This window comes from Dermacentor albipictus, chromosome 9 (genome assembly GCF_038994185.2).
Source record: "Dermacentor albipictus isolate Rhodes 1998 colony chromosome 9, USDA_Dalb.pri_finalv2, whole genome shotgun sequence".
NCBI lineage: Eukaryota > Metazoa > Arthropoda > Arachnida > Ixodida > Ixodidae > Dermacentor > Dermacentor albipictus.
In genome coordinates this window covers 24727975-24743030 of record NC_091829.1, presented here as the reverse complement: position 1 = coordinate 24743030, position 15056 = coordinate 24727975, and the positions used below count along the sequence as shown (strand labels likewise).

At 46.9% G+C, this 15056-nt stretch overlaps 1 protein-coding gene across 4 annotated transcripts in view; it reads right to left on the bottom strand.

Moving 5' to 3' along the window:
- LOC135901915 (progranulin-like) overlaps positions 1-15056 on the bottom strand; it is a 68711-nt gene that overhangs the window by 52664 nt on the left and 991 nt on the right. For all 4 annotated transcript variants that reach the window (XM_065431747.2, XM_065431745.2, XM_065431746.2 and 1 more), the window contains exons 2-3: positions 2912-2966; positions 1702-1971 (exon numbers count right to left, since the gene is read on the bottom strand). In XM_065431747.2, coding sequence (XP_065287819.1) covers positions 1702-1971; positions 2912-2963 — 322 coding nt within the window. In that variant the 5' untranslated portion in view covers positions 2964-2966. The remainder of the gene's footprint in view (positions 1-1701; positions 1972-2911; positions 2967-15056) is intronic.

Here is a 15056-nt window from a genome sequence, read left to right as displayed (position 1 = left end):
TGACTTGGTCCTTCTCGGATTAAGCTTCGGGGGCGTGCGTTGTTGATCCTAGGTCTTCAGCTGTAGAGGCTAGATGGGGGCCTCCATCGTAGCCGTACCATTGCTTTTAGTGTTGCCAAGGAGAGTCCAAGTCGAGATAACATGCGATAGACCCTTTTATCGGGTAGTCAGTGAATTCCTGTAACCTAAATATGTGCATCCTCTGTGCCTCAAAAGCGTGGACATATATCCTAGAAGGAGGAGCGCTAATTCGAAGGTACAGGTTGTCAACCCCGAGTCATTAAAACATAAACAGAGACTTTAAATTGGGTGCAACTGATGGTAACAATAAAGTCCGTAGAGACTCACAAACAGGGTGCGCATAAAATCGAGAAACAACATTTGTGCGATAACACACAGGGCAGTGCCTTTGCGTTTCGAGGCCAGAATGCTTTTCTGGCCATGGAACACACGCATGGAACACACGCATGGAACACACGTGAGCGAATATTCGAAACAGAGTGAGGTCTCATCGGTCCGCTGCAGAAGGAATCCGTAGGCGGCTGAGTGCATAGCAATGGAATGCCAGGACTTTCATACAGCATGAGCCGTAAGGACCGCCCTCCTTCCGGAAGCGCTTAGGTTCAAAGCTGAGGGGAGCTTCAGCTTGTCAGCGGTCGAGATAAACAAAAGAGGTTTAGATAATCGGTGGCCAAAAAAGCGGCAAAGTGATGGGGGTGGGATGGTCACATCCATGGGTAACCTTACGAGCTAAAGCGGATAGGCACAGTGTTAGATTATGATGTGGTAGCACGTAAGTAGCTTACAGAGGCCCAGGTGACTATTCGTCTTCACCCTTACTTAAAGGGGATGGCATTAGAAACATGATACTAATATGCGAGACTATAGAACGCAATATATACGAACGCGCTAGCTTGGTAATGCATAGCTAAAGCGACTACAGCGCAGACACACGAAAGGGACGGACACGAGTGCTTGCGTCTGTCCTTGTAATCGCCCCCTGCCTGTTTCAACGCTCTAATCACTTTCTATAAAGAGTGCAGCTGACATATATAGCCGCGCGATTGACCAGTGGCGGACTCTAGAAGGAATCCACTATGGCGCGTGTGGCCTTTCACTTCCGTCGACCTACTCACTATACATTTCATCGTTTCGAGCCAGTAAACTGCTTTCGCTGCAAAAGCTTTTTATGCGAAGCATACTAGCCGCACAACCACGCTCTTCCTTGCTGCGCCGCGCACGGCCGCGTAGCTGCCATATTAAGCGGACGCTTAAGCTTCGCCTTCAAGAGTGGAACGCGACAGCGTTCCCGTCGATCGAACCGCCAAGGGGTGTAAGACAATGGGCTACGGCGCAGCGACTACGCGCCCCTCATCGGACGCGGTGAGCGTCGAGCAGCGCAGCGTTCGGCGCGACAACGAAATGTGCGCCTGAGCAAGCGACGCACGCCTGAGCCGACGCCGACGACACCAGAAGGGGGGGTATTCATCGAGAAAGACAAGCCGAGACAGCGGTGACTGCGGAGAGGGGAAGGGAGAAAGCATCGTTCCGCCCGACGCGATTTCAGGGAACAGGTGAAACCGGGCTTTTCTGCGACACGAGCTCCTTAACGCTGTCGCGTTAAAATAAAAGCTGGTATGCTTCGCATCCTGGGCTTAACCTTAGCTAAGCCACAGCCATTTTTATGTTGCGGCGTCTCACCTCCGGACACTTGATCGCGCTGGTCTCGTGCGAGCGGCGGGACCCGCTCGAGCACCGTCCCGAAGAGCCGCTTCTGAGTGACTTTGTGCGTGCAGCTGCTGTTGGCGCCGTCGCAGCTGTAGCCCGTCGGACAGCAGTGGCGGCCGTCCTCGCAGCACTGGCCGAACTCGTAGGGACAGCAGCCCCACGCCTCGTCGTCGATCTTGCAGCACGTCGCGCCGTCGGGGCACAAGCTGCCGTCCTCGCATTGCAGGAAGCGCACCCGAGCGCCTGCAGCGTTCGAAGCGATCCGACGTGTTCCCGCAGGATGCGTTGTTGGGCAAGTTGGTTCATTGTAATAGGAAACATTGGTTGCGCTTTCTAGACAATCACATGTAAGAAGACAGGACAGGCGCAGGATTGCGCCTGTCCTGTCTTCTTACATGTGATTGTCTAGAAAGCGCAACCAATGTTTCCTATTACAGTGTTCCCGTAGCTCATGCGCCCTGGTGCACGTTCGAGGAGCACCGACACAAAGTCCGTTATCGGACAATGTCTTTATTTTTTAAATTTTTTCTTTGCTTCCTTGATTACCTCACACAATTGCTGAATGCGTCAGCTGGAGCCCTCGCTACGGCTGCGACTACCATTTATAGAATCTCCCGCGGCAAAGCAACGTTGATGTGCCGCTTGGGAGTGACGTTTAAGTGCGCCTACTCCTGTCGTATAGGAAAGGCCGATAGGCCGACGTGATACTCGTGTAGGTGCGAGGAAACCATCGGGCCCCTACTGTGTATCCGTCCCCGCTACGACGTCCAAGTGCTCTCTATCCGGACAACCTTAAACCGACTGGACTAGGGTCAGTTCTCTGAGTCAGATTATACTCAGACCGTGGCCATATCCATCACTGGCACAAAAAGCGATTCGTGCACTAGTGCAGTACTTGAACTGCACCGAGCGCTCCTGTGCATCCTTCCACGTGCAATCGGTGTTTACTCTCTCCCTCTTTACATTCCCCCTTTCCCTTACACCGAGTGTAGGGTAGCAAACAGCACGCTGGTCTGGTTGACCTCCCTGTCTTTTCTCGTCTTGGTTTCTTTCTCTCTCATACTTCATAACGTCATACTTGTCAGTGCGCGCTGACAGACAACATAAAGTCACCATTCCTATTTACAGTGCTAAGATGTTCTCAGACTCCTCCGTACCTAAAACTTGCTCGGGATGGTCTTACCTGATGCAACGACCAGGGCTGTTCCAAGAACGATCAAACTTTTGAGTTGCATGGTCTGCGGAGAAACAAGAAAGCCTCGTGTTAAACATCTTCGTATTCCGAGCGATGTGCTTACCTTCCAAGCTAAACATATACGATCTGGTCGCATTTAATTTTTCTTTATATTGTCAACTTAACGAGCGCTCCGTTAGCCGCACGACACTCTCCCCCCTAATGCTATTACGATTTTCATTGGTAAAGTATTTGTGTTTTTCGCTCATCTTTCTGATTCTCTAAAAAATTAATTCAGGCGTTCAGAAAAGCTTATAATTAGCGAAGAACATTATACGCAGTGTCGTTTTTGAATTTTGCACCTGAAACGCAGAGCCGGTATGTTACTGACACCACAGATTTCGAAATATATTCGCTCTTTGTTCCCGAAAGATATATTTCATAACTCACTACGCATACACTTTAATTTCGTTAGAATGCAATGTAATCCCCTCCACGTCGATAAACTATTTTTTTTTCTCTTTGGTGTGCCTTATAGTAACTTGGAGTTTTATATTTGTAATTTCGTGAAAAATTATGCAGTTCATGTTTAATGCTGCCGTTTGCTTTTATCTATATAAATACGAGTTAGTACAACTATTTCTAGGCAACTTTCCTTCCCATTTCTTCTTTCTTTTTTTAAACCTATCTTATTACTTGCTTGTCCATCCTGTCTGTCCATCCTGTGTATTTGTAAACCTCTTATTGTACCATGTGTCCCAGCTAACATTAGCCAAGCTGTTGAAAGGAAAAAAAATACTTGAAAAAAAAATACAATGCAAGATATAATTATAGCACCTGCCATGTTCGGTCGTCAGAGGGGTGAGGACCAAGCGCCGCAGGTCTCAGTATAGTATATTGCGCCGTGTTTTATAAATATTTTTGTTTTCGTTGACCAGCTTGGGTAACGTTAGCTGGGACACTCTATATGCATACCTGCCGAGTTTTTTACCCGCCGGGGTTGCTCAGTGGCTATGGTGTTATGCGACTGAGCACGAGGTCGCGGGATCGAATCCCGGCCACGGCGGCCGCATTTCGATGGGGGCGAAATACGAAAACACCCGTGTACTTAGATTTAGGTGCACGTTAAAGAACCCCAGGTGGTCGAAATTTCCGGAGTCCTCCACTACGGCGTGCCTCATAATCAGTAAGTGATTTTGGCACGTAAAACCCCATAAAAAAAAGAATTACCATATTCCACGACAGGTGGGGCCACTCTGATTTTCCCGTTGTTTCGTCATTTTCTCACTCACAAAGGCACTTTTCTCGCTACGAAGGACTAATTCGTTGTTACAGAAACTAGATCTTGTAGGTCGAATTAATATTCTCATTTAGTTTCCCTTTAACATTTTATACACTTCGTTTATGTGAAGAAACTCATCAAACTGGTTCTCAAGGGCGTCATTAAACTCACGAAAATTTTTTTTAATAGCTTATTTGTCATTGGAGATTCGAAGTGGAACGTCTAGCGTGGTACATCTAGGCATTCGATTTTGCCCAACTAAGGCCGTAGTCCAAAACCCTGCAGATATTCAATGTGATAGCGCTTTCAAGCGCCAATATGTGCATGTAACATCCATATCTGCTGCGACGCGCTTGTGTAAAAAGGCTTATCGCCTAATTCATATGGATCAAACGTTTTATTCATTACAGACACCGTGCAGATCATTGTCTTAACATTTCTAGATTCTCCAAATATATTCTTCCAAGGCTTCCAACTAACTACGGGAAACAGACAATCCAATTCAGAGTCATGAAATTCTCGATGACTCGCCGTTTCACTTTAACGCTGCCACTTGCGTAGCAATTTTCAAATGGTTGTTGAATTACATATGTCTCTTTATACATATCATAAACTTGTGCTATCGTTCCTTTTTGCATTCTGCTGTTCCTGCTCGCTCTTTCAATTCTGAATATATTCGTTGGCGCGCAATATATTATCTTTATGCATTACTACTACTGTTCTATCTTCTGAAGGGTAAGCCATACGTCAGGAGATCGTCCGTAAGCACAGGAGAAATGAGAAGCCATTTGGCACGGCGGTCACTGCGCCGGTTTTGGCGAGGTTTGTTTTATGTAAAAGCAGGGTGTCTACGAACCGGGAAAACCGGGAATCCTCGGGGATTTTGAATAGTCTGGAAATGCTCAGGGAAAACTCGGGAATTTGTGCCTCTATCAGGGAAAATTAGCCGTAATTTTATTGAAAGGGAACGAAAGTCACGCTAATGCTACTTCGAGTAACAGAGAGCGATCGTAGCAAATCGTCTTTCACGCCGTGTCGTCGGCTCGAGGAGTTGCCAGTGTGCAGTCAACGGCAGATATTCCGGACCCCCAATTTTCGGGACATGCCCTATACTTCGGACGGCTTCGCGGCACCACCACGTACCCCATAGAGTCGATGTATGAAAACGTCTGAAATTTCAGACCCGTGAACCCTTCGCCGTCCGATTTTCCGGAATTTTTGCCGCTACCCCAGGTCCGAAATGGCACTAATCAAAGCCACTGCCACCGCCATTTTGATTATCTCACCGCCTCGAACCGGCGCTCTCGCACCCAGATCCGCTGACAGCCGTAGTAGCCAACACCGCGGCAACGGTAGGCCTAGCTGCTTCGAGCTTCTTGCCGATCGGTGGTATGGTTTTCATTGAAAGAATTAGCTGTTGTCAGCAATGACACTGACTCCGCCTTTGTAATCCTCGTCATTGGCTTCGACGCTCGGAAAGCACGGCGCGTTGCACGATTTTTGTTTCTGAAAGTCAGCTTCGCCTCAGTACAGAACTGTGACGTGGTGAAGCGTACGCAAAGTATTGCGGTGAAGCTTAAGCGTGGCAAGGGAAAATTGTCACTGAACACAGTATGTATTTCTTAATTATACACGCGTGCACATGCGGTCTCTTGTCACATTACGAGCACCGATGTGCCTAATAAGTGTACTGGCAATCCTTCGGAGCTTTCTTCGGACGTGCCTGTGGCGAACTGAGCCACTTGGAGGCAGTAAAAGGCATGGATATATTTTTTTTTCTGATTGCCCGATTTTTCGGACATTTTCGCGGCCCCTAGGGAGTCCGCAAAATCGGACGTTGACTGGAACTGTCCAAGAGGATGCTTCAAATGGTCAGTGAGGCGAACGCGCGGTGGAAGGAGGGCGAGAATAGAAAGGACTGACGCATTGAGGGATGAACGAGGAAGGAAGCATGTCGACTCTTCTTTGAAGGAGCCTGAGCTCAACAAAATGTTGGCTGACGCCGAGATGCAGGTGTCCCTAATGCAAACCAAAATACACTCTTTAAAGCAGTAAAACGCAACACTGAGGCGTTGTGCACGGGCTGAGAGTGTGTCAGGACAGTTGAGGTTGACTATCGAGCTGATGAGAGGGAATATCACTTGTGGCAAAGTCCTGGCCTCATACCTATGAGCTTGCTATCACTCGGTAGAAATAGCTCATAGTCGAAAATACTTTCTTCTGTGTGTATCTCCTTTTTACTCGTATTTGAGAATGTCCGACTCGATTTGCAATTTTTTTCGAATACATTTTATTTGCTGTACATTTTACTAACCCCTCACTTTTATTCTCTTCTTGAATAACATAAACACTACTCCTTGGTACTCAAACTGGATTAAGTCGTTTTTTCTTTATTTTTTCACACGCTTAATGGAGAGTGACAGCATCGGGTGGCATAGTTTCAGCCCGTGTTAGCATAAAACATAGTTCTGCGTCACCGAGGGAATTTCGCAAGGGCACTAAGGAAAAACCTGGTAAACTCAGGGAAATTGGAAATGACAACTTGGTAGACACCCTGTATTCCCTTAAGAGGATATCTTTTAATATATTTCCTGGAACATTTCCTCTTATGATGTTGTATTGGTCTTGCTCTGGAGAGGGAATCTTAAGGAAACATGGGTGCATGTAAAGGCTGTGTCAGATGGCTTGCAGGTCAGTGATGTACTGCAGATTTACGTGCGCACTGCCCCTCTTCTGTGACGCCGGACTGCATTAGAATGGGAGGTGTTCCACACCGCACACATGATAGTTTCTAGCGCACAGACATTTCAGAAACTTGTTTACTCTCTTGCATCACTCCGTGGCTTACCCACTACACCTCATTCTCCGCCATGACCCACTTTGCAGCTTCGACGTCGAACCCCACAATTTAATTTGCTTTCTTTCTCCTGCTTCAATCCACCGCCGGGCGGCCGTCCACTGTTGACCAGCACATCACAGTCATCGCAGTAAAAGGCATGCATATATTTTTGTCTGATTTGTCTGAGACCTTAGGGGGTCCGAAAAATCGGGCGTCCAAGAAGATGCTTCAAGTGGTCCGTGGGGCGAACGCGCGGCGGAAGGAGGGCGAGAATAGAAAGGACCGACGCATTGAGGGATGTCGTGTAGCTTGCCAAAAACTTGAAGATTGTGCGAGGAAGGCACAAATGGACGGGTACAGCCTGTTGACATGTCGCAGACCATCGTACCGGAGAACGGCAGTGGCACCTCAGAAAACGAGAGCGATGTGGACCCTACACGCAGGTCACGCAGATCATTGTCAGCATGTGCCTCTGCGATTATGTCGAAGTCCACAGCAGCAGCGGAAAGCGCGTCGACACGTGACAGGGCATCGGCAATCGCATGAACGGGTCCTTCGATGTACCGGAGGTCGACCGTGAATTAGGAGTTAAAATGCAAGTGCCGAATTTGCCGGGACGTGTGTGTGCTGTGGTTTCCACGAAAAGCGAATGTGAGCGGCTTGTGATCTGTCAGTACGTGGAACGCGGTACCTTCGAGAAGGTGGCGAAAGTGGCGAATGCCAAGGTAGACAGGTTATAGAAAGGACAGGTAGACAGGTTCGCGGTCGAAAGTGCTGTATCGAGCTTCTGCCGGCTTTATCTTCTGCGAAAAGAAACCGAGTGGACACCACAGATTCTGCTGGAATTGTTGCAGAACTGCACCGACGGCACTGGAGAAAGTGTCGGTGATGAGCCGTATGGGCGTGTCGATAAGGGGATGCACTAGGAGGGTGGCGCTTGCCAGGGCATTCTTGGCTTCTTGGAAGGCGGCGTCTGCTTCGGATGTCCACTCCAAGATCGGAGATGGTGCCTTTGTAGACTTCAGCATGTCGATCAGAGGTAGAATGATGCGCGCTATATTAGGCAGAAACCGACGATGGAAGTTCAGAAGCCCGAGAAATTTGCGGAGCTTGCGAAGCGACTTTGGGCGTAGAAAATGCCGCAGAGCTTGAACCTTACTGTCCAATGGCTTGATTCCCTCAGGTGTGACAAGGTGTCCAAGAAATTCGACGTTGTCAACACCAAAGGCACATTTGGCTGTGTTGATAGTCAAGCCATGTTCCTGGAGTCACGAAGACAGCAACCGCAGATGGTCAGCGTGCTGCTCTGGTGAAGAACTGGTGGTGAACCACGTATGACTTCATTGATGAAGCGTTGAAAAGTCTGGCCTGCATTCCGTAACCCTAAAGGCAAGCTACTTGCGTAGAGCCGGACAGCGGTGCGAGAACACCTTGCAGGGAGAGGCTGGTCGTACACTCGACAAGTACACGGGAGCGGAGATTCACGTTCAAACCGAAATGGGTAAGAAAGTCCGCACCTAGCATTGCGAAGCACACATCGGCGAGGTGGAAAATCCACCGAAATATGCGACGCAGGCCCAGGTCAATGGTGAAAGAGCGTTGGCATGTTGCGATTGTGGATGTATTCACAGCTTGCAAAGGCGCAGTCCTCGGACAACGGTGTCGGTCGAGGCGGGAGGCAGGAATGACGCTCACTTCTGCACCAGTGTCCACCAGAAAGCGATGGCCTGCGATCCTGTCTGTGATGTAGAATAGGCGGCTTCGCGTAGCGGTTGAGTCACGCGCCGCCATTAGTGACCTGCTTCCATGGTTCCCTGCCAGCGACAAGGCTGTCGACATTTGGCAGCGATAGCAATACAAAACTCAGAAACGCTATATGTCACCTCATCTTTTCGTGCGAAAGGCTGTAAATGGGGAGGCTGGTTAATGTACTCGGAGTCCAAAGGTTCCGTTTGCTGTATCATGTGCAAACTATTTTCGATTTCAGGCAACCCCAGTGCTTTCACCACGCACGGATTTTCTGATTGGAAAAGGGCAGAAAAAAAAGGTTTGCGCGCATGCCAATAGCGTCGAGCACCAGAACTACGTGGCAGCATGGCTCGCCCACTCTAACTCGAGCAGCACAATTGACAAGGAGCTGGTTAAGCATCTTGTCACTGAGACCGTTTACTGGACAGAGGTGTTGAAGCGCGTAGTCGTTGTAGTTAAGCTTCTAGCTGAGCGCAACCTAGCGTTTAGGGGCAGTGAGGAATTTTTGGTTCACCGAGAAATGGCTATTATTTGGGAATGTATGAGGCCATTGCCAGGTTTGATCCCTTTCTAGAGGAGCACATCAAACGCTACGGGAACAAAGGAAAATGTCACCCATCGTGTCTGTCAAAAACCATTTGTGATGAATTTATCGAGCATATGGCAAAGGCTGTCAAGGAATGTCTCGTTGACGAAGTGAAACGCGCAAAGCACTTCTCTTGTTGATTCGACTCCAGACCTTACTCACGTTGATCAGCTGTCAGTTGTTTTACGATACTATATAAATGGGAAAGAGTACGAATGCTTTCTTGGATTTGTTCCAATAGAATCGCATACCGGCTTGTATCTTTTCGCTACCGCGATGACTCTCTTGACGACCAATGGCATCTCAATTGATGATTGTAGGGGCCAAGCATATGCTAATTCGAGTAATGTGTCAGGAAAGTACAAAAGACTGTAAGGTCAAATCAAAGACCTGAACGAATTGGCAGTCTACGTCTCGTGTGCTGGTCATTCACTGAACTTAGTTGGCGCGTGTAGCGTTGATAGTTGCCTTGAGGCAGTCAAATTTTTCACTGTAATTCAGAGACTGTATGTGTTCTTTGCTGCCTCACCTAAGCGATGGAAGTATCTTTTGGACAGCATGGGCGGAACTGGCCAGCAGCTTGTTTTGAAAAGCCTCTCTGAGATCAGGTGGTCAAGACACGCTCAATCATGTAAGGCCATTCTGAAAAATTTCAATGCAGTCTTGTGTTGCCTTGAAGCTATATCAAAGAACGAGGAAGAAAATGGTGACACTAGGAACAAGTGCAGTCTCTCTTCAAGAAAATGACAAAGTGTAGAGACTGCATTCATGGCGATTTTCTGGAGTGAAATCTTGGAGCGCTTTTACAAAACGAGCGTAGCACTTCAGAAACCAGGCCTAGATATTTCAACAGCTGTAGACCTGCTGAGCTCGCTAGAAGGCTTTGTTAATTCTTTGCGACCTCTCTTTGATACCTTCGAAGAAAGAGCACGCACGCTAAGTACCAATGAATGTTATCAGGATGAGGGCAAACGCATCGTTTTGAGTAAGCACCCGGACGGAAAAAGCGATAGTGCGCTACAGGGTAGAAAAAGGTTTGTCGTAGAGACCTACAATGTTGTACTTGACAGTCTAGGCTCTGCTTTGCGAGTGCGAAAGGCTGCCTACACTGAGCTCTGCGAAAGGTTCGGATTCTTAAAATTGCTGACAGAAGTTGGGAACGAGGCCTCTCTGGCACAGCAGGCTGAGAAGTTGGTGAAAACCTACAAAAATGATTTGGAGCCACAATTTCCTGCTGAAATCGTTCAGTTTGCGAACTTGCTGCAAAACTCTGTGTGCCAGGACACGAGTCCCCTGGGAATAATGAAGTTGCTGCACGAGAGAAAGCTTATTCATGTGTTTCCGAATCTTTCTATTGCTTTGCGAATGTACCTAAGCATACCCGTGGTAAACTGGGAGACCGAACGATCGTTTTCCAAGTTGTCGCTGATAAAAAAATCGCCTTTGTTCGAGCGTCCTTGACGACAAGGTGAACTCGCTTGCTATCATGTCCATTGAAAGTGACCTCCTCCGCGATCTATCCTTCGAACAGCCTATATCTGATTTCCCCAAAGCGAAGGCGCGAAAGATGCCATTTTAAAAGAGGACTGTTTGCGCTATACATGAATAGTTCCAATAAGTTCGTTGTGTCGCCTCCCAGCCTCCACGTTGCCAATGAAACGCTGAGCAGTGTAATTCAAGATATGCAAATCTTCGCTGTTCGTCTCTTGTTTGTTCTTCTCGTGATATTTAGCGTGCTTATAAAGAACTGTATTTTTGTTGTTTTTGATAGTGCCACGTTTATTTAGTGTCGTCCTTGCTTGTCTTACCGTGAACGAAAATATTTTCAAAAAATGTTTTGTAATTACAGTTGGTAATTTTCATCTGTATTCTAGTGCATTTTGATGGTGTTTCCATTGCCTTAAGTATTGTGTATATCTATTGCATATTTATCGAGTAATGTGTATAACGATTGCTGCTCGAATTTTAATAAATAATGTTTGGATACAACCATGCGTCTCCTCACGGGATTAAACTTAGTGATGCAAACAAAGCCTAGCTTCAGAAGGATCGACATCTGAGCTGTGTTGTCTTTTCTACGTTCTTGTTCGTCTCGAGTGCACTCAACTTTTCCTTAAAGCCTAGCTTTTGCTGAAAACAGAATCCAGAATAATTACAAAGTGAACATATGTGTTGGTGTTTGCAAGACCACGCGTTCAAGCAAGTTTTGTTGTTTTCCTTACAATAATAACAATAATATGAATCCCGTTGATCGCACTTCGTTCTCTTTAATTTGGCGGAAATAAAATGAAACATGGCATATTTCCAGTAGCGTAGCAGGCGACAGGGAGTGGGGGGGGGGGAGGTCAGTATAGGGAAAGGGGGCCTGCATGCGCATTAGCCCGGGGCCCCCATTTTTCTTAATCCGGCCCTGACTGGGGCTGAGGAGCCGGGGCGTCGTTGCTGGACGCTGGAGTGTTCGTTTCGTCTTCCATCGCGTGTGCTTGCTACATCCGGGTCACCGGGCTATAGGGGCGCGAAATGCGTCCGCTATAGACAGACGCGCGCAGATAGAAGTCAACGAACTTTGAGTGCAACCGACGAGTATATAGCCGAGCGGCGGTGAAACTTTACCTTTATTGTACGTGCCTTCCACGCCGATGAGGCAGGCGTCGCGAACATAAACATCGGCTCGTTTTGCAGACGTCCACGGCGGCACCGCGGAATCCGATCCTTTACAGCAGTGAAACGCAAGACTGAGGCGTTGTGCGCGGGCTGAGAGTGTGTAAAAGGTCAGCTGAGGTTGACTATAGAGCAGCTGAGAGGGAACATCACTTGTGGAACTTTTGGGTAAGCCAGCTCGAAGCAGGCTAGATTCCGGTCTCATTTCAATCTTAATTTGGCATCTTGTTTCCGTCTAGTGTCTTTCGTGCAAGCGACTTACCGGCTAGGGAAGATTAAGCCTCCAATAAGATTCGAATGAGCCTGAATATCAGAATAAGACCGGACTAAAGAGTTTTGTGCAAGCGGGCCCTGGTCTCATGCCAATGAGCTTGCTATCACTTGATAGAAATAGCTCATAGTCGCAAATATTTGCTTCTGTATGCACCTCTTTTCATTCGTGTTTGAAAATGTTTGACTCGATTTGCAATGGGCTTGACCATTTTTTTTTTCGAAGCTATCGCTGTGCATTTTACTAAGCCCTCCCTTCTGTTTTATTTTTGAATAAAATAACCACTGCTCCTCGCTATTCAAACTGGAATAAGCCATTTTTGTTATATTCTAACATGCTTGCTAACGAGTGACAGCATCGGGCGACATGCCGTCTGCCCGTCTTGACATAAAACAAAAGTTCTATGTCACTCTGGAAGTTTTGCAAAGGCACTCAGGGAAGACCTGGAAAACTCAGGGAATTTGGAAATGTCAACTTGGTAGACATCATGAAAAGAAAAAAAAATTAACTCTGCTATATGAGCAGGTTTGTGGGGAAATTCATCAATATATTGTTACGAATATTGTGGAAAATCTCACAGTAGCGAAGACTGAATCATCAAATGTACGATACTGGTAACTCAGTGACAATAGGAAAAAGAAAAAAATATATATCGCAATTCCGCAAAGTGCACCCATTGAGACATTGTTACCATATATCGCTCTGGAATGCGCCATTAATTTGCGAGTAGGACTTGTACAAAACCCTCGTAAGCGTTGTAAGAAATTTCACATGTGCTCACGCATCCCATTTTTCCGCTTGAGGTGCTCCAACAGATGGGCTTTACAAGACTGCGACATTTGTTCTTTTACGGAGTTAGAAATATGTAAAGTTTGGGCGTCTGTTCTTTTACATGACTGACATTTCCGGCATTTTTTTTTTATAAAACCTCTGAGGCACTTAATCAAAGTCCGGCTTTCTGCAGCTTGTGAAATTCGACTTTTTTTTCTCCTAACAGCTCTCATTCGAATCGGTTGAGCGACTGGGTAACGAGAGTATTTTTTTGCGTTGTACAAGTTTCTGGAATAGGCCAATCGGAGTTGGTCCCGAGCTAATGTTTTTCCCCTTAATGAAGTACTGATATAAATTTTTTGTCCTGTTTTTATTACCTTATTGGATAACCCTCGACTCAGAAATTACGTTATGCAATCTCAATTCCCCTAAAGCGTAGCGAATAGTTAATTACGGTAGCCTTTAATACGACCGTTTCAAAACGCGCGACAAGAGCAGTGTCGCTTCGGAGGTGAATATATGTTTGCAATGGCGTCACCGAAACCTGCTGTTGTAGCGTACCAGACGCACCTAACGTGTGCAAACACACGCGCACACACTTCAGTACTCGAGGGGACAGTCGGGAAGAGGGCGTCCCACTGCGCTTCCGAGAGAAGCGAACTAATCGGAGGGGGTGTTTGGCAGCTTTCGGCGACAGTGTCATTGCACGACCTTCAACCCGGCACTTCCACTTTTGGTGATGCGACGACTAACACGTTTTTTTACGTCCGAAGCCGCGCTGCGTTTCACGAGGTTTTTTAGGCAGGCCGTACAAAAGTTGACGAAATAGTTCATTTGTGGTGTTCTCGAGGAAGCGAGGCATCGCAACGTAACCATCGAGTCGACAACTGGCTAAACACTGCAAGGGGGACGCCAAATTTTCGTGCCAGTACTCCTTTAAACGTAATACATCATGAGACGCCTCATTACAGATCTTCGCGCTGGGACTTCCTCCTGTATATTTGCTAGCCTTGCAGTACGTGCTACATTTGAAACCACTAAATTAAGTAGACAGCGCGAGAAGCACTTTCTTTGGACATCGAGGCATTCAGACAGAATGGCACTCGCTCTAGAGGTTCACTTGCCGCCGCCTGCCAAGAGATACAGCGAAGTAATCAGTTCTCGAAACCAGCAGCAGCGCCTGTGCTTCGCGTGACATGGGCCTCGAGCGATAGCGGGGACCCCACGCGAAACTGTGGAGGGAACTTAATATTCAGCACTTCCTTGTCCCGGATTGCGGGGACTGGTGGCAATCCACACGGATGCAACTGCAACCATATATACCCGCGCTCGCGGAGCTACCTTTCTCAGGCGTTGCCCACTTCCTGTCCAGCAGAGCTTAAATGATAATAACACAATTACCGTTAAAGAGACACTAAAGAGAAATCCTTAGACAAAGTTTTCTTTCAAAACTGCATTTTTGGTAATTTCTCAACAATAGGTTGGTTATTAGAAGCGAAAGTGAAGTTCAAAGCTCCAGTTGTGACATATTTGAACCACCTGTGGCTTTATAAAACGTTCTCAAAACTTGCCAAGTTCGTTTTACGACTCCATCTTTTCTGCTCGGAAGAAATGCCATCCCAATCTATGACGTCACGGCGCGCTAGTGCGGGAACTTCAAGGCGGCGGCGCCACCCGTTTCTTGTTCTTGCACGTTTCCTAGCTTACCAGGGCTCCTATTACGGTAAGAGCACATATATATATATATATATATATATATATATATATATATATATATATATATATATATATATATATATATATATATATATGTATCCGACGCCATAATTTGAGGGTGATAGCTATTCAAGTTGATTTCATGTAGTTATCGAGCCGTCCGTTGAAGATATTATCATGTTTACTTGCCACGGAAAAAAATGCCAGAAAAAGAAACGAAAAACTTCATTTGTCGCAATCAGCAGTTTAGTCTTACATTTTAAGGGCAAGGGTGCTAAC